We start from the raw sequence: 27162 nt of genomic DNA, 5'->3' as shown, positions 1-27162 counted from the left end.
TCTGGAAAAGGGGGATGGGGACTATTTCCCCGTCTCCCGCCAGGTGGCGCCCTCGAGAGCCCAGCCCTTAGGGAGCCTTCGCAGCGCGGTCCCCCCGCCCCCCTCCCCTCCCACGCCCCAGCCGCCTCCTGCGCGCGCCGCCACCCGAGCAAGCGAACGCGAAGACCCGGATGCCCCGCTCCCGCCGCCCACGCCGCACTCACCCCTGTCACGTGCCGGGGGGGGGGGGGAAGGCCCTGCCCTCTCCCCTATCACGTGCCGGGGGGGTGGAGGCCCCGCCCTCTCCCCCCGTCACGTGAGCGGCCGGGCTCCACCAATGGGAGAAGCGGGCGGGGAATTTCGAATAGGAAAGAGCCGGGGACGCGAGCAACCGAAGCCCCTTCGGTCCGGCTCGGCTCGGCGCGGCTCGGGCTCGGCTCGGCTCGGCTCGGCTCGGCCTCGGGCTCGGGCTCGGGCTCGGCCTCGGGCTCGGCCTCGGGCTCGGGCTCGGGCTCGGCTCGGCCCGGCTCGGCTCGGCTCGTCCCGTCCCCTCCAGGTTGGTGTGGCCGCGGGTGATTCTAACCGCTGGGATCTTCATCCCCCTTTTCCAGATGAGGTCACTGAGGCCCCCAGAATAATGCCGGGATCTGTTAAGCGCTTACTCTGTGCCAAGCACTGTCCTAAACGCTGGGGGTAGGCCCAGGGTCATCGGGTTGTCCCACTTGGGGCTCCCAGTCTTCATCCCCATTTTCCAGATGAGATCAGTGAGGCACCGAGAATAATATGGTCGCTATTTAAGTGCTTACTATGTGCCAAGCACTGTCCTAAGCGCTGGGGGTAGGCCCAGGGTCATCGGGTTGTCCCACCTGGGGCTCCCAGTCTTCATCCCCATTTTCCAGATGAGGTCACTGAGGCCCCGAGAATAATAATGTGGGGATGTGTTGAGCGCTTACTATGTGCCAAGCACTGTCCTAAGCGCTGGGGGTAGGCACAGGTTCACCGGTTTGTCCCACCTGGGGCTCCCAGTCTTCATCCCCCTTTTCCAGATGAGGTCACTGAGGCCCCAAGAATAGTAATGTGGGGATCTGTTGAGCGCTTACTATGTGCCAAGCACTGTTCTAAGCACTGGGGGAGACACAGGGTCAACAGGTTGTCCCACCTGCGGCTCATAGTCTTCATCCCCACTTTCCAGATGATGTCGCTGAGGCCCCGAGAATAATAATGTGGGGATCTGTTGAGCGCTTACTATGTGCCAAGCACTGTCCTAAGCGCTGGGGGTAGGCACAGGGTCATCGGGTTGTCCCACTTGAGTTTCCCAGTCTTCATCCCCACTTTCCAGATGAGATCACTGAGGCCCCGAGAATAATAATGTCGCTATTTGTTAAGCGCTTACTATGTGCCAAGCACTGTCCTAAGCGCTGGGGGTAGGCACAGGGTCATCGGGTTGTCCCACTTGAGTTTCCCAGTCTTCATCCCCACTTTCCAGATGAGATCACTGAGGCCCCGAGAATAATAATGTCGCTGTTTGTTAAGCGCTTACTATGTGCCAAGCACTGTCCTAAGCGCTGGGGTAGGCACAGGGTCTTCGGGTTGTCCCGCCTGAGACTCACAGTCTTCAGCCCTATTTTACAGATGAGGTCACTGAGGCACCGAAAATAATAATGTCGGGATTTGGTAAGAGCTTACTATGTGCCGAGCACTGTTCTGAGCGCTGGAAGGGATACAGGGTCATCAAGTTGTCGCACCGAGAATAATAATGTGGGGATCTATGTGCTGAGCACCGATCTAAGCGCTGGAGAGGATGCTCGCGTGCGGCACGCAGTCTTCATCCCCATTTTACAGATGAGGGAACTGAGGCGCCGAGAAGTGAAGTGTCTGGCCCAAAGTCCCCCAGCTGACAGGTGGCGGAGCCGCGATTTGAACCCATGACCTCCGACTCCCAGCCCGCGCTCCTTCCACTGAGTCACGCAGCTTCTCTGTATGCCACCCGAATAAGATCAGACACAACCTCCCGCCCCACGCGAGACTCAAAACAGGGAGGGAGAAGGGGATGGCTTATCCCCATTTTACAGATGAGGAAACTGAGACCCTAAGAGGTTAACATGCCCAAGGTCCCACAGGAATATACCCCCGCCCCCCCACCCCGATTCCCAGCTTCCCATTAGGACACGGTAGTGTGGTAACTATCAGGGTCGTCGGAGGACTCTGGACACCAACTGCCATAGGGATCCGTGGGATCTACCGAGTCACCGGTCTCTCCTCCTTACTGTCGTGCGCAAGAGAAATGTGCTGGGCAAAACGTTCTTCCCAGGAGTGGTGGGAAGGAGACCGAAGGTCAGGACTTTCATTCTTTCACCTCGCCCCAACAGACTCAGGCGACCCTCCACTTCCACCACCCTGCACGACGGTCGCCCCCCCCGAATGCAGGGAGATGGCATTCATTCATTCAATAGTACTTATTGAGCGCTTACTATGTGCAGAGCACTGTACTAAGCGCTTGGGATGAACAGGTCGTGGCCGTGACATTGGTTTGGGGAGGCAGAACTTCTGCTCGGTCCACCCCGTCCTGCAGCTAATTGCCCCCCCCTCCCCGAACCTACACCACGCTTAGAACAGTGCTCTGCACATAGTAAGCGTTTCACAAACACCAATGTCATCAGGCACCCGCTATAAACAAATCTGTCCGGAGTCTGGTTTACAGTAGGAAGTCTAATGTAGGAAAGAAAACTGTTGACATCACACTTGAAAGTGAAAAGCAACTCTTAATGGGAGCGGTCGTGTTTTTAATATTAGGTCATCAACTGGAAATTCACACTGTGGACAGGATTTTCCAGCTCTAATAACCACCTGCCAAGGGTACCTTTCTAAAAAAAAATAAAATAAAAAATGTGAGCCCCACGTGGGACAATCTGATTACCCTGTATCTACCCCGGCGCTTAGAACAGTGCTCAGCACATAAGTGCTTAACAAACACCATAATTATTACGATTATTAAATCCGTTAGTGTTTTAAAGGATTTGTGAACGAAACTTAATTATGTTTAGCAGCGTTAATATGGGCACATCATCGCGCGTAGCCTTACTGGACGATTTCGTTCTGGTTTTAGAATCCTCGACAGCCCTGTGATGAACTGGGAGGCGTAACCTGTTATTTTGTAAATACTGTTACCGTACTTGACAAGGTTGATATTTAAGTACCCTTACAGTACCAAATTTGAAGAGCCTATTTTCACATGATGTGGGGTGACTGCTGCAGCCAGGGGAATGCTTGAAGAAAGGATCGGGAATTGGAGTTGGGTAGAAAACTGTTGGGGTCAGAATGAACATGTTTATGGTGGAAAAGGTAAAGAAATTTTGCATTCTGGGGCAGTTTGTGCAGAACAGTGGCTCAGTGGAAAGAGCCTGGGCTTCGGAGTCAGAGGTCATGGGTTCGACTCCCGGCTCTGCCACTTAGCTGACTGCGGGCAAGTCACTTAACTTCTCTGTGCCTCAGTTACCTCATCTGTAAAATGGGGATTAACTGTGAGCCTCACATGGGACAACCTGATTACCCTGTATCTACCCCAGCGCTTAGAACAGTGCTCTGCACATAGTAAGCGCTTAACAAATACCAACATTATTATTATTATTACTAAATACTATGGGACTGAAGAGAAGAAAATTAAATGTGAAAGCGCCACAAAGTGCTGTTGAATGGTGAAAGGGTTTTTGTTTTTTTTTTTTAATAGTTTGGCATTGCTGACAGAAAAACAAGCCTGGAAATCTGATTTATCGAATAATCCAATCGTCACCACAGATTGGGGTGCTCCTCATATGGAAGTATAGGTACAGGCTGACCTAAATTCTCTCTGGAAGGTCGTGGGCTGTTCCCCTGGTAATTCCCTAAGACCGTAAGCTTGTTTTAGGCAGGGAATGTGTCTGCTTATTGTTGTATTGTATTCTCCCAAGTGCTTAGAACAGTGCTCTGCACACAGTAAACGCTCAATAATACTATTGAGTGAATGAATGAGTCGTAAACACCAGCCTTTGTGACTGTAGCTGAGGCCAGCCACCTCACATACCGGAGTAATGGGGATTTCTTCTGGCAAATGTTGGAGTCTTTGGCTGAGGTTAATCAGTCAGTGGTATTTATTGAGCACTAGCCTAGCACAGCACTAAGCACTTGGGAGAATTCAATACATCAGAGTTGGCAGGGATTCTCTCTTTTTACTGGTTATTGTACTTTCCAAGTGCTTAGAACAGTGCTCTTCACACAGTAAGCACTCAGTAAATACAACTGAATGAGTGAATGAATGACTAGACATGCACCCTGCCAACAAGGACCTTATACTTAAGAAGGGAAGGTTGGAGGTGACTCTGGTCCTGGCACCCCAGTCTATTCCCCCTATTGAAGTAGGCCCAGAAATGGGGTTGAGGGCCATAAGCAGATCCCACTTACTGTGCGTGCAGAGCACTGTACTAAGCACTGGGAAAGAAATGTAGTAGGGATCCCAACTCCCTTGAGTTGGTAAGGTGGCCTGCAGCGGTCCTGTGGGGTGGACCACACTGAACTAAATCTTGGGAAGTTGGGGGGTAACTTTATAGTCAGTCTGCAAACTGTAACACTCCATATTTGCTCTCGATGTCAGAATAGGTCTAGACTGGATTGACTCTGGGGAGGCAGCAACTGTCGATTCTGTTGGACCGATTTGCTCGCCAAAAGCTGGTAGTGCATCCTCTCGGTATCTAAGATATTCTTGGATGAAGCCTTAGGACTCAGATTCTCTAAGTTTGGAAAATCCGTGCCTGCCGGGTAAATTGCAAATGTGCAATTACATTGAGAAATGTCATTTCAGCGTGAGAAACAAAAATTTAACAACTTCCTACTGTGAAAAATGAATTTTCTTTCTCTTTGCGCCAATAGAGGGATACATGTCACTGGATAATATACATAGCTTGTAGTAAAACTGATCACAAAAGTAATTTCTGGAATGTAGTGAAGACTTGCAGGTATTTTAGAATGAATATGTTGTCTTCTAGTCGTGTACATTCAAAATATGGATATGTTCAAAGCTAACTAGTGTTTTCTATCCTTAACAAAATCTTCAGGTAAGAAGATGGCCAAAAAAAATTGCCTCAAAAAGTCTTTTCAAGACAGCCTGGAAGATATAAAGGAGCGAATGAAAGAGAAGAGAAATAAAAAACTAGCAAAGCTTGGCAAAACCAATTCCATCTTATCTGCAAAGTGCAAAATAATCAGTAAGACACATCAATGTTTTTTTTATGCATTTTCCCCAAGTTTAGACTTTTATAATAAAATTGTTTAATATTTACTTTAGCCAATAATTCCACCCAGCTGAAAAGTTTCCAAGAAAACAACAGAGCGCTAGCTCTTGCTTTGGAAGATGAAAGAAACAAAATGCGAGAAGCCCAAACTGCCATTCTGCATCTGAAGAAAGAGTGCCATTTCCTGAAATTTCAGCTATTTGGGCTTAAAAAAAAGCTTATCTCTCAGAGGGCAGAAGAACCTGCACAGGTATTTTAATTATAAGAGGCTATTGCTTTTCCTTGAACAGTACAAGATTGAAAATGGCCCGATCTTCTGAAAACCAGACTCTTCTACACCACTGGTTGATTGACAAAGTTTTCAGAATAGATTGAATGGTAATTCTTTTCAGACTGGCCTGTGAAAGCAAATTGCAAAGTAAATTTTTAATTATTTTCTTCTTTGACTTGCCAGTTTGTATATGGAATTAAGGGCCGGTAATCAAAAAGGAAGGGCAGTAGAATTTTTGAATGAAACTGAATTTAGAAAGATTTTTCCATCTATAAGAGTGCCTGTTGAAAAGGAACCAGAAGAAAAAAAAACTACTAATTTTTAAGAAATGAAGTGATTATCACATAAATGTAAATACATTTTTCTTCTTGTAACTATCTTTTTGTAGCGATCTCATGGTTATTGAAAAATTTGGTGAGGCATAGTCAGAAAGATGGTTTATTACTGAAAATGATCACAACAATTTAAGTTTTCCTTTTCCTCAACCAGGCTAAATTGTCAACTTTGAGTGGGATTATTTATCAGGTCACCCAAAAGTTGCTAGAAACAGTTGACCTTCTTAATCCAGCTAAAGACTTGTGTTCTTCTGATCTTGTAAGTATGCTCTTTTCTTGATTCTTAAAGAATATTTGATTAATATTTATTGAGTACAGAGGGTTCGTGTCACTGTTATTCACAAGTGTGGTCCTTTAGTTTTGCAATTTTAGAAAACTTTGGAAAAGGAAATAGTTGACTTGGCAGAGGTAGGTTGCAAGCGAGAAATGAGTTGTTAGCTACTGATTTTTTTGAAAAGGGAATCTTTTTCTAGGTGAATAACAAAGGTTCAAATTATAGTTCCCCTCTTCAGACTCTACAAAAATATAAAGATTTTTTTTTTACTTAAAATAATTTTACTGGTAAATACTACTGCAAGTTCCTCCTCTTTCCCCAGTTCAGTTACTCTAAAATGAATGACTGAGGCCAAGACTTTGGAAAATGAAATTACTCATGACTATTCCACACTATTCTGCTCTTCCACACTATTCCACCGTGCTATGCTATGATCAATTCATTGGCGCATCCAACCAAGATTCAGTTTCTGTTTGGCACCAAAGGATCCTTGAAGGAAAAGTCTGTAATATTTTCTCCTTCAACCAGGACTTTGTTTCTAAATAATTCTTTTCAGTGTTTGCAGATTGAGGGTATGTTGATAATACGGTAACATTTCTTAGGTATCTTGTTTGCAAACTTTTTTAACATTAACAGGATCAGAAAATATATTCCACATTGAGAGAAGAATGCTTTGGTGATGATACTCCCACTGATTTAACAGTAAAGGATTTACGGTGCGTATAAATTTGGAAACACATCCGAACCCTGTGAATTTGGAAAAACATCAGGTCCCTGGCATGTGTGAGGTTTTCATTTTCTGGTCCTTGTTTGATGTCTTTGAGCTCTGAGATTTTGCAGCAATAACTTTGTTGTGAAAACTTAGTGCCTTAAACTCCATTTGTACCTGGAGAAGAGAAACCTCTCTTTTTCCACCTTCTGGCATTCCCCTTCTCCATCTCCCTCCTCCAACACTTTTTAGTGCTGTGTGACTGTGGGCAAATCACTTAACTTCTCTGGGCCTCAGTTCCCTCATCTGTAAAATGGGGATTAACTGTGAGCCTCACGTGGGACAACCCGATTCCCCTGTGTCTACCCCAGCGCTTAGAACAGTGCTTGGCACATAGTAAGCGCTTAACAAATACCAACATTATTATTATTATTATTAGTGCTCTTTACTGGGGAGAGATATGAGGATTCGCTAAGGTTTTTCCACTTTAAATATATAATCAAGTCAGTTCCTATCTAGTGATCATTTATTTGGTTGAAACCCCAAAAGAATGCTGGGCCCTGTGTTAATTGGCGGAGGTTTTCTCCCCCCAGAGGGAGAGCAAATGGACTGCTTGCCCATATCCTCATATGTCAGAGATTGTCTACGTTTTTACTTTTCGGATTTCCAAGAAGCTGAGTTGATGACAGATGATGGAATGACTCCATAAAGTTACATGTGACCTGCTGGAGTTTATCATTTTCCATGGCGTTAAAAAGACATGTGCAGGGTAATTTCACAAACACTGCAATGTTAGTATGAAACTAAGAGTAGTATTGTTTGGGAAAATTCCTTCATTTTATGGATGAAATAAATGACTTTCATTACACAAGGAATGACATTTCTGGATGTAGTTTTTTAATCAAGATAGAGGGCTCTCATAAAGGCTTCATGGAGGTAGAATTAAACCACTCGGTATTAAATTAGCTATTAAAATTAGAAGGTAACCTATGCCAGAACCATCAGATCATCAGTACTGGTGATAAAAACCCTTTTTTGGCTGTCTTTTTGTAGTCAAATGCAGTATTGCAGGGGAAAAAGTTTAAAAAAAACCTTTTTTGAGAGTAATAAAATGGTATTGTTTTTTGCAGTACAGTTACTGAGCTAATTCCAGGTATTGTTCCTAGGGAATTTCCAAGATGTGTCCCTATTCATGATAGTGGGCTACCAAGGAAATCAGAGGCATTTCAAATGGAAGATAATGCAGCTGCAAAGAAGGAAAAGCAACTTGGAATGGATTCTGGCCAGTCCTCTGGAAATACTATTACAATCAGGAAAAGTTCTTCGAGAAGTACTGGTAAACAAAACACTTTTTGGACATAACTTTTTGAAAACCTGTTTTGTATCTTATTTTCTCCTTTTCAGCTATAATCTGATGAATCCGGTTCAGATGTTTTTAAGGCACAAATTGTCTCCCTTGTTTTTTTCCACAGATGCTTAATTTCTCCTGAGTCAGGAGGGGCATCGGTATACTACAGAAGGACTAGTTCACTTTTAACTTTTAACTTTTTAAACTTTGGCTTTCAGCCTGGCATTTTTCCAGGGGCAACCCAAAATCCATTCAGGGGGCCAATGCAGGCAGTTTGGAAGTCATCTTGGGTCCAGCCAGGTTGGGAAGCTGCGTGACTTAGAGAAGACTATGGAGCTGGTTGTCAGAGGACCCAGGTCTAATCCTGGCTCCATCAGTTGCCTGCTCTGTGACCTTGGGGAAGTTATTTAACTCCTCTGGGCCTCAGTCTCCTCAGCTGTAAAATAGGGATTTAATCCTACTCCCTCCTACTTAAACCATGAGCCCCATGTGGGGCAAGGACTATATCCGCAGCGTGGCTCAGTGGAAAGAGCCTGGGATTGGGAGTCAGAGGCCATGGGTTCGAATCTCAGCTCTGCCACTTGTCAGTTGTGTGACTGTGGGCAAGTCAATTCACTTCTCTGTGCCTCAGTTACCTCATCTTTAAAATGGGGATTAACTGTGAGCCTCATGTGGGCCAACCTGATTACCCTGTATCTACCCCAGCCCTTAGAACAGTGCTCTGCACATAGTAAGCGCTTAAATACCAACATTATTATTATTTTGTATCTACCTCAGTGCTTATACAGTGCTTGGCACATAGTATGTGCTTAACAAGTAATATCTATTATTATTAATCATCCTTAAGAAAGACATCACATACAACCCATGCATAGCAACCAGACTACAATTTTAAATCATCTCAGATGCAGGTTTCTTTTGGGGTGTCTAAGCCATGGGGGCGGTGGAAGACTTCCTGGCCATCCCAAGCTGCCCTGTGGCCTGGGCAGTCCAGCTGAACAAGTACTTTGCAATCTGAAGTTACACTGCCCATTTAAACTGCCTCTCCCACTGACTAGAAGCAGCACTCCCCTCTGTCTCTTCAGAGATCATGTATCATATTGCAGGTCCCTAGGGAGGGATTTGGGGTTATGATCTTTTTTAAAAAAACAAAAATGCATCTTATATCTTGGAATTCACTGAGTACAGAAACCAATAAAAGTGAAAATCTGCCCAAAAACACCCGAAAAACCCCGAATCATTAATTTTAAATTTGTTAAATCTTCAGGTAGAAGATCTGATGTTCCTCAAGACCCACTGGATTTTAATACTGAGAGTTCTTCAAATGAAGAGGGTAGACCCACCGGTACTATCTTACCCAAAGGAGTATCCACCCGGCGTCATCGTTTGACAAAAAGTCATAATGAATTATGTAATCCTATGCTTTTGGAAACTACTTATTTGTCAAGGGAATTTTGTGAACGGGATGAAACTGCATTTAGTGAAAATCCCACAAACACCCTTGCAATTGAAAATCCTGAACAAAATACTCGTCTGTATGACCAAGACCAGATCATGTCAACGATGCCGATGCAATCAGGTGCACCCACTGAAACGAAGTGTACCCTTTTGGATTCTAAACAGAAACAAATTCAAGTTAAAAATAGAGATGTTCAAGCAGAAACAAGGCCGCAGAAAAGAAAATCCAGTGGGGTAAGAAAGTCTTCCAAATCTACATCAAGAAGTAAAGAGCGGCAAAGCCGTGGTAAAAAGACGGGCCCCAAGGAGAAACTGGAAGAATCAACTGGCTCTGGTGATGCCTACGATTTTTATCTTGAGGAGAGTGTTCACCTCACACCTTTCCGACCAAGCAAAGTGAACAAGGAGGAGAAGGAAGAAAAATGCATGACTGATGATGATTCGAAAGAAAAAAGTACAAGTTTTCCCGAAATGAGCAGCAGTGAATCGAGTGGTGCCGAAGAGGATTCAGACGAGCTCTATGTACCTTTTAAACAGAAGTCCAAATTCATGCAAAGTTTGGCTTGCAAATCTGATATGGGCTCACTCCCCATGAGACCTCGTTCCAAGAGGTCATTAAAGCCACAGAAATATGTTGATGAGAAAGAGAACAACACTGCCAAACTGACAAATATTGGTGAGTAAGCAATGGAAACCTCAGTTTTTACAACTCAGGTTAATTTATCTCCCTATGTTTGGAGAAGCGACAAATCATCCAAAACCTAAGATGCCCACTGGTCGGTTAAAGTCCATGCTTCCAAACATGGGAAGTTCAAAAGTTGAAAATTCAGTTTGGCAAATTTCTGACCAGGCACATCTTCGATGCTGCCTCGGCTTAAGTGGTGGAGGCTGTACCCACGGTATTTAAAATTAAGCATCAAATGTTCAAACATCTAACTCAGTAGAGGGAAGATGCTAAGTCAGTAATGCCTTTTTCCTGGAGTGGAGGAAATGGCTCCAATTAGTGCACCCTCTCTGCTCCTGCTAAAAGGCCTGCTAATTGCAGCAGCCACCTCATTTCCTGTCATGATATGGCACCTTCTAGTGTTGAAGATTCGCAGGGTCAATGATTTCAACTATCGAGTTCATAGTGGTTGAACTGATAAGTCAGTTTAAACAGTCTATAATTAACCTAGTTCAATAAGGGAATCTATTGCTTCTTTGGCAATAATCTCTGGTTCAATGAACTTTCGGGTTTTGCTTCTTTCCTTCCTCTTTAGCCGTTTCTCAGACCCTTTTGCCCGTTCTGTCTCCTTCCCCCGACTGTGGGTGGTCCTCCCCTTCTCTTCTCAATCTGCATTCCCTCAAGGAGATCATCAGTTCCCACGGCTTCAACCAGCCCCTGGAAATGGATGACTCCCTAATCTATCTTGCTGGCACTGACCTCTCTCTTTCTCTGAAATTTCACATCTCCTCCTGCCTCCAGGACATCATTTTATGAATGTCCCACAAGCACCTCAAGTATAGTTTATCTCAAACTGATCTTATCCTTCCAAATCCTCTCATCCACCTATCTTTCCTCTCAGAATTGACAGTCCTTTTCTGTCCCTGGAGTCCCAAACCTTAGTATCATCCTTGTCTCCTCTCTTTCAACCCCCATATTCAGCCTATTATTAAATCCTGTCAGTTTTTTCTCAAATACATACAGGGTCCACCCCCTTCTTCTCTGTCTCTCTCTAACCACCATGTTAGTTGAGGTGATTGTCATATCTTGGCTTGACTACTGAGTCAGCCTCCTCCCATCTCCCTGCCTCTAGTCTCTCTCCCCTTGCCAATCTGTCATTGACTCTGCTGCTGGATCATTTTTCTAAAACATCATTCCGCATATGTCCCCGCAGCTCTTCCAAAACCTCTCCGCATTAAGCAGAAACTCCTGACCATTGGTGGATTTAAGATACTCAATCAGCTCTCTCTTTACATATCCAGTTCCTCCTCCCATTACATCCTAACTCACACCCTTGGCTCCTCCCAAACTGACACACTCCCTATTCCCTCATACTCATCTCTCCGCTGCCTACCTCTTGGCCACGCTCTTCTCCCTACTTGGCACTCCTTCCCTCTTCCAATCTGACAGACCTCAGATCTCCCCTTCTTCCGAGCCCTTCTGTAATCACATCACCAGGGGGCCTTTACTGATTATTTCTATTCTCCCTAGCTTATACCCCCTCAAACTGCTGTTTGAGCATTTCTGGACTCACTTGTTAGCTCACAACTTCCTGTAGCACTTTGTGTACATATCTTACATCCCTATTACTTAAGCACTAACTCATGCAAATAATAACCCCTTTTGCTTTTTCCATGACTATTGACTTTTGTACTTCAAGGACTTAGTACAGTACTCAGCACACAGGTGCAAAAATAAATAAGACTGACTGAGGTATCTTATTTCCTTACAATGTGATGTGGGCAGGGAACGTGTCTACCACCTCCGTTACACTGTATTCTACCAAGTGCTTAGTACTGTGCCCTGCATACAATAAGCACTCAATAAATACGACTGATAACACACAATTGCACTCTTGCAAAATTGTGCGTTAACTTGCCTGATAATAGTCACCTGTTTCCAAAAGCAGCGCATTGCCTGGTATCCAAACATGCTTGCATTGTTCGAAGAATGTTTCCCAATTCCATACCAGTGCTCCAACCAAAACACAGAGTGAAAACACACATTCAGGGGGAACTCCATAATGGTTATTACGGGCCCGTGATTTAAAAGCTACTGAACTCTTACAGCTTATGCAATGAGTTTTGAAATCCTGGCATAATGAAGATATTTTGTTTACATACTGTTTTTGCAGACTAAATGGTGGATGACACATCAATGTCATTTTTACAGATGCAGATTGTGAAAATCAAAATGACTTGAAAGCTGTGTCCATGGATGATCCTTCAGGGTTCAAGACGGTTGAAATGAATTCAGATGGAAATAAAGAGGAAGAAGAAACAGGGAAGAACTTGTCCTCAGTAGATAATCATTCCCTGAGGGAAGGTAACTTTTTTATATTTGTTCTTTCCCTTCTGGTGCCTATTGCCACAGAGATTTAAAACAAAACAGAACAACAGCAACAATAAAAAAAAAATCTTAACCGAAGTAGCATTGATGAAATCAACAATCAGTGGTATTTAGTTGACGATGTTACTGAGTTTATCCCTGTCTGAAGAGGAATGTTTCCCACCCACCACTCCCACCACTCCCTGCCCCTCTAGAGTGTAAACCCACTGTGGGCAGGGATTGTCTCTCTTTATTGCTGTACAATACTTTCCAAGCACTTAGTACAGTGCTCTGCACACAGTAAGTGCTCAATAAATACGATTGATTGAATGAATGAATATTGAGGGCTTACAGTATGTAGTGCATTGTATTAAGCACTTTGGAGAGTACAATAGAGTTGGTAGATATAATCCCTGCCCATCAGGAGTTTACAGTCTAGTGGAAGTAATTTACGGTATAGGAGGAGCTAAAAATATTTAAAGTAGTCCAGAGAAAGTTTCCAGGCTTTGCTTTTTCCAGCATAAATATACATTTCCAGAAAAGGTATTCCACAAGACGTGAAAGTGTCCATTGTAGCTTCTTTTTTCAATAGTAAATTTGGATTTTTTCCCCACTCCTTTCAGTGTTAGAAACTAAATTCCAAATATTTTGCATCACAGTTGCCAAACTGAGCTTTACTTTGGGAGTTTCAACATGTACTGCACTTTTATAAGTCCATATATTTCTATTTTAATTCTAATAAAACTCTAAAAATTCCAAATATTTTGCATCACAGTTGCCAAACTGAGCTTTACTTTGGGAGTTTCAACATGTACTGCACTTTTAGAAGTCCATATATTTCTATTATAATTCTAATAAAACTCTAAAAATGTTAGCATATAGCCCATTTACAGTATTTATCTTTGCTAGGTTTTGATTATAAAAATTAGGATGTCTGAGTATTTAATAAAACCTACTTTTACATGAGTAATAGAGAACTAGCTATTCAAATGCTAGAATTTAAAACTAAAACTAAACTAATCCTGCTAGTCTTTTCAGCGTATAAATAACACACTAACCTATATAATTAGGGAGATTATCAAATGAGTGACAGCATAGGAGACTACAAAATGCATTCCTGGAACCTTGAACAAGTGATAGATTATTTCCAACCAATGAATATTTTGATGCTGTAACAAGATGCAGAGAAAAACTTAATTCTACTGACTTGTAACATTGGGCCATCTAAGTAGCATACTTTTATACTGTTTCTTGTGGTAGGAACCACGTTTGTAATTTAAAAATAAACATCATAGGGGAAACCTGCATCTAGTAATTATGCTATTTAAGTGCTTACTATGTGTCAAGACTGTCCCAAGTGCTGGTTAGATACAAGGTTTCTAGACTGGATACAGTCCCTGTCCCTACATGGGGTTTTCAGTCTAAGTAGGAGGGAGAACGGGATTTGATTCCCATTTTTCAGATGAGGAAACAGTCACAGAGCAGTTAAATGACTTACCCAAGGTCACACAGCAGGCAAATGACACCTGCCACCTTCAACATCCCTTGGATGCCAACTAGTTTTCGTGCATGAGCAACTCACCCCACATGCAGTGATGGCTTATTTCCATTTCCTACCATTGACGGTTCTCTTTGGAGTAGAATCTGAGACTGAGTGACCTGGAATAAAAATTACTTTTGGAGAAATACAGCTGCCTAGGGTGTAACTCATCACCCCAAGGAGATGAACATTTGAATACAGTTTCCAGTTGCTTTTGTCTTTTTCTTCCCCCCGTATGAATTTAATAATCAGTGTTTCCAAAGTGTGGGAAATGAGACCCTTCAGAGAATTTTTGAGTATCTAAATTTGCAAAAAAAATCTTAGTTTTCACATTTCATTGGGCACAATATTCATTGTAAAAGTTCTTCACATAGGTACAACCTCTGGAACTTGTCAAACACCTCACCTCGGCCTGAAGGATGTCACCAACATCTCCTCGCCCTCCTCTGCAAAATGGAGAAATCGTTCCACCCCATTCACCTGCAGTGAGGAGAAGCCTGCCATTTCCATGCGGAAGCGCAGATGCACCCTCAGTGTGAACTATAAGGAGCCTGCACTTGCCACGTATGTATTCGAGACTTCTTCCTTTTCGTTTCTACGTATCAGAGATGCCAATTTGTCAGCTGGGCTGAGTGGTCGCTGGCGTTTTCTTTCTCTGTCTTTCGCACTGCCTGCCATCCATGGGGAAGAGTGGTAACAAACGTTTGTGAAGTCATGAGACAGGTTTTTTTCACCGATGGCTTGAGGAGGGTGGGTAAAGAAGGTCAGTCGAGTTTTGGTTGCGGGAGGAGGGAAGGGAATGATGAAAAAATTAAAAACGATTTTTAAAGCTATTTTAAAATGTGCCACGGTACAGCCTTGGCTGCATGTGTCTTCCTCTTCCTCTCATGTTTACTGTCTTAGGGTTGAAAATTCCAGAGGTGCTAGGAATAGGAGGGGGATCTGGGGATTCTGGCCCACATTTTTAGGAGACTAAAATCCCTCCCCTTCCATTGTTCCCTGCCCTGCCCACAGACCCATTTTGCTTACCTTTCACCCACTCTGTTCATTCATTCAATGGTATTTGAGCATTTACTGTGTGCAGAGCACTGTACTAAGAGCTTTGAAAGTACAATTGGGCAAGAGAGAGACAATCCCTACCCAACAACGGGCTCACAGTCTAGAAGGGGGAGACAGACAACAAAACAAGTAGACAGGCATCACTCCCATCAAGATAGATACATAGAAACGTAGATAAAGGCACATCATTAATAAAATAAGACAATGGGTACAAATATATACAACTTTTAGACTATGAGCCCGTTGTTGGGCAGGGATTCTCTCTATCTGTTGCCGAATTGTACATTCCAAGCACTTAGTACAGTGCTCTGTACACAATAAGCGCTCAATAAATATGAATGAAAGTGCTTTGGGGAGGGGAAGGGAGTAGAGCAGAGGGAGGGAGTAGGGGGAATGGGGAGGGGAGGAGGAGCAGAGGAAAAGGGAGGGCTCAGTCTGAGAAGGCCTCCTGGAGGAGGTGAGCTCACAGTAGGGCTTTGAAGAAGAGAAGTTACAAAAAACTTGGTTAGATGCCACAAAGTAGGTGGCAATGCCTTAACCATGTATGTGTTGTAAAGGTCACTAGGACCTCTTCCATCCTCCTCTCCTTTCATATCACACACACACACACACACACACACACAGGGTCATGCACCTTCCCAGAAGCTTTGCTTACCTGCGAGGAGGAACTGCAGTCTGGTTTCTGCCTCTAGGTAGCATCCACCTCTCTTTCCCACACCAGAGCTTACCTCATGGTTCCCAGCCCCAAAGATGGCGAGCCAAGTTGGGAACCTTCCATCCCTCTCTTCCTCCCCTCCCAAACAGCTTTCTCTTCCTTGCTAAAGCAGCCAGTTTTTCTATTGTCCTGCCCTTTCCCCCCCGCCGCTCTATTTATGTGTATTTCCATATATCTGACCCTCTTGTCTTTTCGAGGCCTCTTCCCCCCCTCCCCACCCCTCCTTCTTTCTCTTCCTCTGTTCTCTTCCTTTCTCTGTATCTCTATAGTGTCACCAACTCCACACCATTCTGGGCTTCTCGGGCGGACCTCAATCCTCAACACTACTAGCTGGGCCAAAGTTCTAGAGTTCCCCCCACACACACACCTCCTGCCTCTGTTCGGAGTGTGATACGGCAGATCTAGGATTAGTTTCTGCGCAGGATTCGCCACCCTGCAGAGGCCAAACTTTCATCTGCCCCTACCAGGTTCCAGTTCCTGTCCTGCTCTGCCCAACCCAAGCTGAGTCCCAGAACCTGCCCGCGTGAGTCCCACAGACACGTGTGCAGGGGTTGCATGCGTGTGCCCTCATGGGCTGCTGGATCCGCACCCGTTCCTTACCCACCCAGCAGCAACCTTCCCGATCCGAATGAACGCAGCAGGTTAGACGCCAGCCTGTCTCATGGACTGGAATTGCCCTTTCGAGCCTATGCCCTTTGCTCCCCCAGAAACCAGCGTTCCAACAGCTGTGCAAACCTGTCTGTTGAAGAACTGAATACAACTGAATAAGTTGCATGCACTTCTCAACGGCAAGCCCTCTAAACTGTCTCAATGAACTACAAGTCTTATTTAAGTAGCTAGGTGAACTTGAGCTCAAAGATAGAATGTAAACATACAGATTAATCCTACTTCATTTAAAAAAAAAAAAAAGGTGCAATTTCTTTCTAAACAGTTTCACTGGTTCTCTCCCACTAGGAAACTCAGAAGAGGAGACCCGTTTACAGACACCTATTTTTTGAATTCTCCAGTTTTCAAGCAGAGGAAAGCTGGCAAACGCCGCTCCCTCAAAAAGGATTCACTCTCCAAATACAACGAAGCTTTTGTTGGATGTCGTTGAAATTCATCTTACACCCTCTTGTGGCGTTCAGGGATTTTATGGGATGTCACTGTAATAGTAGAGGTGCTGTAAAAAGTTCGGCTTTTAAAGGATATTGAAATCATGAGAACTTCGTTTTTAAGAAATAGTTGCCTTGAACCTTTCATGCAGACCTGTTATAGGAAAATTAATTCGTTTCCTCTTGTAGAAATAATTGGAATCGTTTTTTAAAGCCTTAAATTGATCTGTGAGAAAAACTTAGTTTAAGTAGTAATAGTTACTCCTCTTTTTAATTTCCACGTAAATGGCGAATGAAGTCCTGAGCATAAATCTGTAAATATCTCTTTTGAACCCTGTATGACAACTCCTGGAAGAAATAAAACTAAGGCCATAACCTTTAGTGCCGATTTTCTCCTCTTGAAACGACAGCTCTTCAGCTGAGAAGGGCCGGAGGTAGGAGACACGGCTAGCCGCCCGATATCTAGTTAAGCCTTTGGTTGGAGTAAAGTGGCACTGATGCTCCTTGGGAGGAGAGACGAAAACCACAGCTGCCATTGTGCTGGATAGACTGAGTTCTCACTGTTGCAATTCTGGGTGTCTGGAAAGCTGTGCGCCAAGCTATTCTCTGAAGGAACAAAGCTACTCTAGCAAGATGCCAGCTGGGAGCTGCCCCAAATTCCCACCTGATCCTCAGCACTTTCTGGAACAGAACGGCAGGTTGCTTTGAGTACAGGTAGAAAAAGGAAAACACTTTTTACCCAGCCTTCGGGACCAAAAGCCCATGCAGGATCCATGGACACGGCTATGGTCCTACAAGCCAAATGGATGGAAATGGGGTTTGGCTGTTAGTATGAGTAATAAAAATAATAATCATATTTTACACATTGTGTCAAGCGCTACTTTAAGCACTGGGGTAGATACAAATTAATCGGATTTGACACAGTCCCTGTCCCACATAGAGCTCAGAGTTTCAGGTAGTGGGGGAGCAGACACTGAATCCCTGTTTTACAAATGGAGAAACTGAGGCCCAGAGAAGTTAAGGGACCAAGGTCACCAAGTAAGCAAGTGGCAGAGCTGGGATTAGAACCCACGCCTGTGCTCTTCCCCCTGAGCCTTGCTGCTCCACTTCAGAGTCTATTCCGCGCAACGAAATACAAGACGACTTCCACGATTCACCTTGCCCTGTACCTTTGACTACAGACACTTCCTTGGAAGGATGGGGGATCCACACAGGGAAAGGACAGGGGTATACGAGGGGAGCTTCTCTCATAGGCACCCAGATGCACATGAATTTACTATAATCAGTGGCGCCCTGTAATCCCACTGAGAACCTGAGTATTTTTGGCGAGCAAACACTGCCAATCAAAAGCGTATTATCGTAAGAAACAGAGAGGTAACTGGTTCAGATCTTAATGCACAGAGGATAGTGTAGCCACTGTCAACAGGGTGTGGTAGCTGCCAAAACAGAAGGCAGGCCTCGACAGAAATAGGAGATGCTCTGAGAAGGGAATCAGCAAATCTGCATGAATGAACCATCACAAACCAAAGGCCATTTATTCAGCGGAGAACTCCCCTTGTTAACCCGCTTCACAATAGGGCGCATCAGTGCTCTGCACACAGTAAGCGCTCAGACGACAAACCATTATTGTGATCCAAAAGTGTGACTGGACTTCCGTCCATCCCTGGGAGCGATGCTCAGATCTGGCCTTCCACTTACTAAACGTTTCCACCTATTTCTAGATGAATGGATAATTATTTGGTCTGAAAGGCCACTTACGTTTCAATAAACCATCAAGGACTGCCGCTATCAAGAAGGAGCCTGGCCTGGCGGACACGGCACAGGCCTGGCAGGCAGAGGATTGGAGTTCTAATCCCAGCTCTGCCACTTGTCTGGGAGAGATGGGGAGGAGAGGGAGGAAGTAAACTGCCCCAAATGTAAATTCTGTATTTTTCCAGGTAAACGGCTACAAAAATTACACAGAGAATACCATAAGATTTGGACTTTTTTTATAATTTAAAACTATTCTGTACCAGTACAATATATTAATTTTACAAATGTAAAATTTATCAGCTGTTAAAGCATTTCAAAACCACACATCCTACTTCAGCTTTATTGCACAATATCTATATGAAAATATTAATTTTTAAATTAGAAAACATAAAAATGCTTTCAATATAGAAGAGACAATCTGATTTTAAAGACAATACTATATAAGAAAATCTACTCAGAAAATAACAAACTTTCACAGGATACCAAGCTAACAGGTGCTTCAGAAGGCCCAGTTTACAAAATATTATTCAAAATTAGTACTGGGAACTTTAATACAATTCCATGACCGTACTTAGTTACACTCTGAATTGTGATTCTTTAGATGTAAAATATGGAGGCATTACTAGTGTGAACATTCAGAATACCCATCACTGTACTTCCAAATAACCTGGTTAAAGTCAACTTTCGTTTAATGCAGAGACATCTTCGCGTAAGACTGTTTACTTAGCCTAATGGTTGCTAAGAGCTTGATTCTCCCATCATTTTCAGGATTTGTAAATAAAGTTCTGGGGGATTACATGGAGCATCGGTGTGGTGAAACGTTTTCAAATCACCAGGTCTGTTCTGTTTTACAACATCTGTGACCAGTGCACTCCCACGTGCTGTCAGAACAAAGTTAGAATGATCAGCCTTACATTGGTAGAGTGGATAGAAAACATCAAGGATGCTAATATTTAGTTTACACGAGTTTACGGAATGGAGCCAGAAAATTAGTGTCAAAAGACCATTTGGCCTTCAATATTTTACATGAAATTTCCTACCGAGTTGAGACTTGATGGTAAATATCTCATTCTTCCATGTAGTGTAAACAGTGCCATCTAAGTGCTCGAGGTGCTACCCAAATAGTAAAATCAAAAAGGTAGTTGGACTTACAATAGGATCCTGGGCCTAAATATCATCACAGTTGTTTTACAATACTGACAGTGAAGCTTGGTAAGACAAAGGATTTACCACAGAGACAGATACACATCCGGGAGACTCATTTGGTGACGTTTTGGTATGTACATTCCTTACTGATGGTCTTAAGGATATATGTCTTGGGACATCTAGAAATGTGGTCTGCTCGGAATTTAATGGCAGGTGGATAAGATAGATGTGCTGGAAAAGCTGTCCCAAGCAAAGTACGAACGATGAAGGATGAGACTCTGAGCTTATGCCTACCACTGGCTCTGAAAGTTACTTTTGGAACTTATGTCCTGCATAAGCAAAGTCAACAATAGGGCATACATCTATCAAGAGAAAAGAAACATCAAAATAGTGGTTACGAGATCCCAAGGTACTTGCAGGTAGATAGCATTATCAAAAAACAAATGCTCAAAAAAGGCAGCTTCTGCCTAGGATGTATTCCTTAAGATTCAAAACAGTCTCCTTGCGGAACTGCCTACTTCAGAACGGCTCACAGCACCTCACCTAGATGAGTGTTTTTAAAAATATATAAAAGGTCTACTATGAGGCTTTAGACATAAGGTATTTCTCTTCTTTTACAGTTTTGATCATTTTCCCTTCCTTAATTTTCTCTGGAAAAAAAAATAAAAACTACTTTACTCTCAGACATTCCATTAGGAAAAAAAAACCAAAACCAAAAACTAGAACATTCGTGATCAGGAAATTTTTCTGACTCCCAAAACACTCTGTACTATGTGCAGTTTCCTCACATGGAGGCTTGGAGGAAATACCTGATCACCTGCTATTGAATATACTGCTACTGGACATGCCGTAATAAATTTTACATTAAAAGTAAATAGATTAAAATCTATTCCATAAAATAAAAATGTTCTGTAATGTCAATTGAAATATATTATTTGAAAAGCTCAAAGGAGAGATTTTACAAAGTGCTAGTTAGAACAACGTGTACAAGTGTCTTCAACAAGTCCCAATTCTTTATGAAACTGAACCGGCATTCATTAGGCATATCAATTGACTGGATGTTAAAAGGGAGAAGAAAAAGGTGTCACTTGTCAATTAATCCAGCTTCCTTAATTTTAGTGAAGAAGAATTTCTCCAGTATATTGGCACATTTGTAGTATTCACTCTCAGGGGGGTTGTACTCTTTGCAATTGGTAAAGACTCGCTGCAAGTCTGCCATGAATAATTTCTTAGATACGTAGTACCTATTCTTGAGGCGCTCACTCATGGTTTTCAGATCTGTACAGGAAAAAAAATATTAGCAATCTTTGATTTCAGCAATATTAGGTGACACAGAAAGTAACTGGGAAATGCAATCTGATTTGATTCTGTTTCTTCATTTTAACCAACTCCTCCACTTCTGCTCATTTAAAATGCACGGTCATACAGATCATCCATGCTCACGTGCATTCTGTACCCCCAATCTGTCCAATTTTTAAAAAATCACAAATACCATTTTAATCACATGCCACTTTGATACCCAGGTATTTTTAAGTTCATCAGTTTAAGAAAAGAATTCAGATGAGATCCACAAGACAGTCATCAGATTAACAGTGCTCTGCATTGAGCAAACAACAATGTCCATATATTCCAAATAACACATCTAAAATATTTGTAAATAATGAAGTTATTATTGTATGCATAAAGTTCAAAAAGGTGCTCGTGCACTTACAGACTTCATTGCTACAAGATATTAAGCATAGAATATCCTGTTTAGTTTTTGAAAGTGTTCAAAAATTAGTAAATCAAAATTCGGGTTTTAAAATTCAAGAAGTGCTTATCCAGTATGTAGAGAGAGTTTTTTCTTAACTTTACGTGTCAATCGTATTTACTGAGCGCTGTGTGCAGAGCACTGTACTAGGCGCTTGGGAGAGTGCAATATAACAGACTCACAGTACTCTATAGAAAGAAGAATATATGAATAAAGATCACTTTGAAATCAGACCGTTTCATTATGAAAAAGACTTCGACAATTCACACCTACGGATACCACCCATAAATTCCATCTAGAGTCCTGCAAGCTCAAACATTCAGTTGTTAGTATATCCTGGCAGAACCCATTTTCTGGCTAAATAATCTGGATTCCTGTTTTAAAAACAGATATGAGGCTTTTTAAAAGCAACATGACCTGCTAACACATTTGCCTACCAGTAGTGAAAATTTCTGATATCAACTTTCTCAATCCAGAAAACATCGACAACCTGACAAATTCTCGTAAAAACACTGAAGCATACTTTGTAAGGAAATTAGTTTGCATCAAGAAAGCAAAATTCCCTGCTTGCTAGAGGAGGCTAAAACATTCAAAAATACCAGACAAGATTAAATACTGACCGAGTCGTATCTGAGTTCATGGATATCTTAACTCCTGTGAACTACAAAGAACACTTCTCTCTCCTCTCTAACTATCAGAAAGATGTGATGTCCAAAATGAATTTTCAGGTGTGTGAGACTCAATCAATACTCCTGGAGAGGAAAGATATTTGTTCTCCGGTTTGGCCTAAGGCAGTTTCTATGAGGTTAAGCACTTTCGATCCCCAATAAACTAAAGGTCATATAGCCCATCCCACTGCCTCCAGACAGGGTTTAAAAAGCACATGGATGTCTTATTCTTTCAGATCTACATTTAAGGAGCTGCCACTGCCTTTCTTGATCACTCATTTTCAGAAATTAGCAGCTCTTAAAATCTTGATGGCACATTTTCTCTTACGTTGCGAAAAGAACAGTTCTCAGGCCAGCAGATATCTCAGTGTTTACTTCTAAAGAAACCTCAGTGTCTCAAGGAAGGTTTTGAGAGCGTGGACAGAATGCTGGCTACCTGCATCATGAGATTCTAACCCTTCTGATTGCCCGTTTAAACCCTGAATTCCAATGGCTTAAATTTCTGGCTATGGGGACTCAGCTTCTCCCTTCTCTGCCAGGTGTTAATAATTACGGTATTTATTAAGCACTTAGTAGGTGCCAAGCACTGCTCACCCATATCCACTCTGATGAATTAGGCTAATTTTGAATAATGATGATATTTGTTAAGCACTTACTGTGTGTCAAATGCTGATCTAATTTTTCACTGGCCTTTGTACGCAGTGTATCCAATGTTCTGGTAATTGGGAGGCAGGAGGGGAGATACCAATCAGTAATCTTTATTAAGTGCTTAATGTGTGAGCTTGGGAGATTATACTAAATAAGCATATCCTTTGCCTTCTAGGAGTATACAAGCTAGCAAGGAATAGGCACTAAAATCCACTTCTGACAGGAGGAAGTAATAGAAGTATAGAGATAAGTGCAAAAATGATACAGGAATGGAGGGAGGGAGAGTACCCAAGGGCTTAGGTTTCACAGGAGTTCTGGCTGGGGAGATGAGGAATCAATCAGGGAAGATCTCCTGGAATAGCCTCTCATGTCTAACCTCTTCACCACACACATTCTTCCCTCTAAGTGAGGCCTTCAGTAGCATTTATTGAGCCCTTACTCTATCTCTCAAGATTCCCAGATTCTGTAAAAGGGTCTTAAGTATAAGTCATTCCTAGCATCCAGAGTGACAGGGAGCCAGGTGAGGGAAACCTTTCAGGGTAACACCACTCCCATCCACACACGCATGCGAACACATACTCTCTCTCTCTCCCCGCCCCCCCCCCCCCCACCTTCCCTCTCTTCTTCCATCTTCTGAATCCTAATCTCCTGTTCCCCTCAAGGAGAGTGGGTAGAACTTTGACAAATACTGTAGCATAATACTTAACAAAACATATTCATATAGGAGTAATTAGGAAAAGAACCTTTCATTGAGGATGCTAAAGTGACCTCAGAACCTCCTGAAAACAGGCCAAAAGGCCGTTTTTCCAGTCCTGCTCTCCGAAGGTATATCTATAAACTCATCTATGACATTATTGATAGACGCTTACTAGGAAGGCTGGCAGGGACACTCCTGTGCTGAGACAAGCAACAGCCAGTGAGAGAAAATACCAAGGGAAAAGAACAGAAGTGGAAACACATTTTCAATGGAAAGGCATTCACTGTCAATGACTCAGCACACATTACCTGTTAAAAACCTACATAAGTGAAAAATAGTATCACGAAAGGCTTATTGCAGCCAACTCCCAATTCATCAGGGAATAACTATCCAATTGGATATTTCAGGCACTTGGCTTCTCCTTTCTGCTGCTCACCTTCCGGCGATTCGCTGCTTATGGGGTAAAGTGTTGGGGAATGGGGAATGGAGTCAGCGCCACTAGTTACACCGCTCACTGAACAAGAGTAGACAGAGGAGACGCAACTCAATCCCTCACTTTTGCTCTATTCAGTAGCTCTGGTAAAACATTAGGATTAGCATTGCTTTATTTGCATTATTCCTGTCCCCCATGACCGTGGGTAATGAACAGCTGTTGGTTGTAGCTTCCTCCTATACGCAGTGACTCCCAAAGCATATATTTAGGTGTATCAGCTTGATTAGCTCAAAAGGGTGAACAAAGCATTTCTGCTACATTCCACAAAAATAATGCAAATGACCGATTTCATCACAAATCGACTCAAAATACACCCTAGTGATAAGCAATGACTTTCGTTTTGAGAATAAACATCCTGAGCCTGTCATTTTACACCAATATTTGATCTGTACCAGATGCAGTCACCTAAAAAAGCTCTTAGAGGCTCACAATTAGAAATTTCCCAGGATCTAGATGGCAGATGCAGAACTGGACAGGCTCTCTTCACTCTTCAGAGAGAATGAATGGGTGGGTTCCATACACTAGTTTTCACCACCCCCTTTCTCTCACACACTGCTGCATGTTACTCCAAGGTTACACGTTCTCCCACTGCAAGGTAACACAATTTCTACCGTCTAGGAATACAACAATAGACCTTGATGACTCTACTGGTCGCACATGGCTTCAGCTACAGAGATCTTTAAGTCTATACTTAGAAAATGTTAATGGCATTACCCATAGGGAACCTTATAACTTCATAATATCCAGGAGCTTCTGTTCTCTTCACAGGTTCCATGAAGGGCCAAGCGCTTTGATGGCTCTTTGGTAAAGAAAAAAGTAAGGTATCTAATATGGAAATTCCATATGGGAAATCATTTCAAAATCTTCACATGAGGTGAACTGAGAGACAACACCCACCTTCACCTGCTGCAGGATGTTTTTTAATGTGCTGTATAGCTGATCGGGGTCTTTGGGCTCTTTACTTGAAAGAAAATTGTAACAAAACAAAACAAAAAGAGGATTAGCTTTTGCACTCCTTCAAGTTCTAGTGCCAGCTCTTACCCAAACCTAAAATTTAAACATTCCGGCAATTTTAATGAAAAATGAAATCCAACAAAAGTCCTATTGGAGATTACAGTCTTTGCTCTTTTCTCTAAGTTGCTGCAAAAAAAGGTGCATGGTCATCATCCTATAGCCATTAATACTTACCCTCTCTCTTTTCCACTTGGTTTCCAGCCTGTCTCTCCTATACGTCAACAAAATTAAACACTGAATGAGAATTGCTCTATGCAAAAGATAAGCAAAGTCAATACTCATCTAAAATGTAATAAAGTGCAGTGCTTCCTCAGTAAAAGGCTCTCAAGAGTATTCTCAATAAAAGACTAAAAATCCACTCATTCCCAACTTCAAGCCAAGTCACGTCAAAACCTTCTTACAGCATGTATATGAAAATACAAGCTAATTCTAGGGATAGATTTAAAGCACTGAATTCTTTTACTTTTCCATTTTTATCACTACTTCCAGTCTTGCACAGAAAGAGAACAACCAACCAACAAATATACTGATTTCCCATTATTTGGGTTGCACCAAGACTCAAGAAACTGTGAAAAGACTATTTTCCAGCTACAATTCTCCTTAGCCAACACACACAAAATGCAGTCACTGCTTTCTCTTGTTGGTTTTAGGTAACTTCAGAGGGGAAATCTCCATCCCAAACTTTGCTCTCTTTCACAAATTCGAGAAAAAATACGTAAATAGAGTTTTTCAAGCAATAAGTCAAGTCATATATACAGACATATGGCCACTCTTTGCTAAGCTACACAGCTTGAAATAAGTTGAACTGATTCTTGTGTGAATCACAAGCCCAGTACCTTTCTTCGAAATTTGAGGAGACACTGATCTAGCCATATGCAACTAATGAAATTCTAATTCAAGCTGGTGTAGAATAAATAACATACTATAGTGCATTTGTAAGATCATTCAATCTCTTCCTAATCATCAGCATTTACTTATTGCCTGCTGTGTATGGAGTTTACTTTGAGGCACTTGGAAATAGCTACAAAAAGAAATGTCCAATTGGTGAAGCCAAAAAAAAAAAAAAAAGAGCAGTGCTGTCAAACAGGCTAGAAATAATACAAATCAAAAATTAGCAAACCGGGAAACTCTTCAAACAAGATACCATGATATCTAGAGAGAATTCTTATTCAGTCTTATCTAATAGAGTCACACTGTACAAAACATTATCTTAGAGAGATTCCAAACTCTAGAAACTTAGATTTTCTCATTTTTGCTATGCCAATGCACTACTGTAGTTACCAAAAGATTTTCTTTGAAAGGGAGGTATATACATACTAATTCCAGGAATGCTTTCTATGGGAATCTGTCGTACACCATCTTTGAAACAGGAAAGTCCAGGGTAGACTTTGCGAATCTGTGCTTGTTTCCTTTCTATCAGCTTTTTAATTATCTGTAATCATAGAAAGAACTTGAATTTAGGAGAGGCAGCACCAAGCACAGCAGTGACTTTAAATGTCATATTCTGTTCCCTAACAGAGAAGCGTTAAGAAAAGATTAGAAAGTGAGAAGTTTCAAGATACAAAATGCTTTTTCAAAACACACGATTGGCTTCAAAAGCTTTAAGCTGTTGGAAGGAAAAGTTAATGTGAAGAGAAAAAGCTCTGCTTAGTGTCATTTGTAGGATCAAACCCATTGATTTTACTTGAGGGACCGTGAATAGGTTGCACTGACTTTACTATAGTTCACACTTAGGACATCAGGAGACAGTGTCACGGCAGCTGGAGCCCTGTTTTGTCACTCATGAACACTCACTCATTCATTCAATCCTATTTATTGAACACTTACTGTGTGCAGAGCACTGTATTCAGTGCTCGGAAAGTACAATATAGCAATAAAGGGAGACAATCCCTGCCCATAATGGGAATAGTTCCATCC

General features: G+C 42.4%; 2 protein-coding genes and 1 pseudogene across 4 annotated transcripts in view; 1 reads left to right on the top strand and 2 right to left on the bottom strand.

Moving 5' to 3' along the window:
- The first annotated feature begins 488 nt into the window (after positions 1-488).
- On the top strand, positions 489-17458 carry SGO1 (shugoshin 1). 3 transcript variants are annotated; one of them, XM_016227379.3, is made up of 12 exons: positions 489-535; positions 3707-3803; positions 4882-4967; positions 5067-5216; positions 5297-5493; positions 6004-6108; positions 6760-6839; positions 7999-8168; positions 9448-10314; positions 12514-12666; positions 14584-14773; positions 16938-17458. In XM_016227379.3, the coding sequence occupies exons 4-12, from the start codon at positions 5075-5077 to the stop codon at positions 17077-17079; spliced, it is 2046 nt and encodes a 681-aa protein (XP_016082865.2). In that variant the 5' UTR covers positions 489-535; positions 3707-3803; positions 4882-4967; positions 5067-5074; the 3' UTR covers positions 17080-17458. The 3 variants fall into 3 exon arrangements, with proteins under 3 accessions (XP_016082865.2, XP_007665628.3, XP_028927199.1); XM_007667438.4 differs by lacking the exon at positions 4882-4967; XM_029071366.2 differs by lacking the exons at positions 3707-3803; positions 4882-4967 and having other exon boundaries at positions 503-535.
- Positions 15762-15868, bottom strand: LOC114814109 (annotated as a pseudogene).
- Positions 17459-19048: 1590 nt separating the features above from the next.
- The window catches only part of KAT2B (lysine acetyltransferase 2B), a 62686-nt gene continuing 54572 nt past the window's right edge, over positions 19049-27162 (bottom strand). Inside the window, exons 14-18 of the mRNA XM_029070400.1 lie at positions 26563-26677; positions 25420-25456; positions 25129-25192; positions 24946-25030; positions 19049-21253 (exon numbers count right to left, since the gene is read on the bottom strand). Coding sequence (XP_028926233.1) covers positions 21060-21253; positions 24946-25030; positions 25129-25192; positions 25420-25456; positions 26563-26677 — 495 coding nt within the window. The 3' untranslated portion in view covers positions 19049-21059. The remainder of the gene's footprint in view (positions 21254-24945; positions 25031-25128; positions 25193-25419; positions 25457-26562; positions 26678-27162) is intronic.

Source organism: Ornithorhynchus anatinus, chromosome 8, assembly GCF_004115215.2.
Source record: "Ornithorhynchus anatinus isolate Pmale09 chromosome 8, mOrnAna1.pri.v4, whole genome shotgun sequence".
In the NCBI taxonomy this organism is placed as follows: domain Eukaryota; kingdom Metazoa; phylum Chordata; class Mammalia; order Monotremata; family Ornithorhynchidae; genus Ornithorhynchus; species Ornithorhynchus anatinus.
The sequence above is the reverse complement of the archived record's forward strand: the minus strand, read 5'-3'. Positions and strand labels throughout refer to the sequence as shown.

Coding starts and splice junctions, on each gene's coding strand:
- SGO1 (XM_007667438.4), top strand. CDS start 5,075: ATGGCCAAAAAAAATTGCCTCAAAAAGTCTTTTCAAGACAGCCTGGAA. Junction 5,217..5,296: donor TGCAAAGTGCAAAATAATCA/GTAAGACACATC, acceptor TATTTACTTTAG/CCAATAATTCCACCCAGCTG. Junction 6,840..7,998: donor TTAACAGTAAAGGATTTACG/GTGCGTATAAAT, acceptor TATTGTTCCTAG/GGAATTTCCAAGATGTGTCC.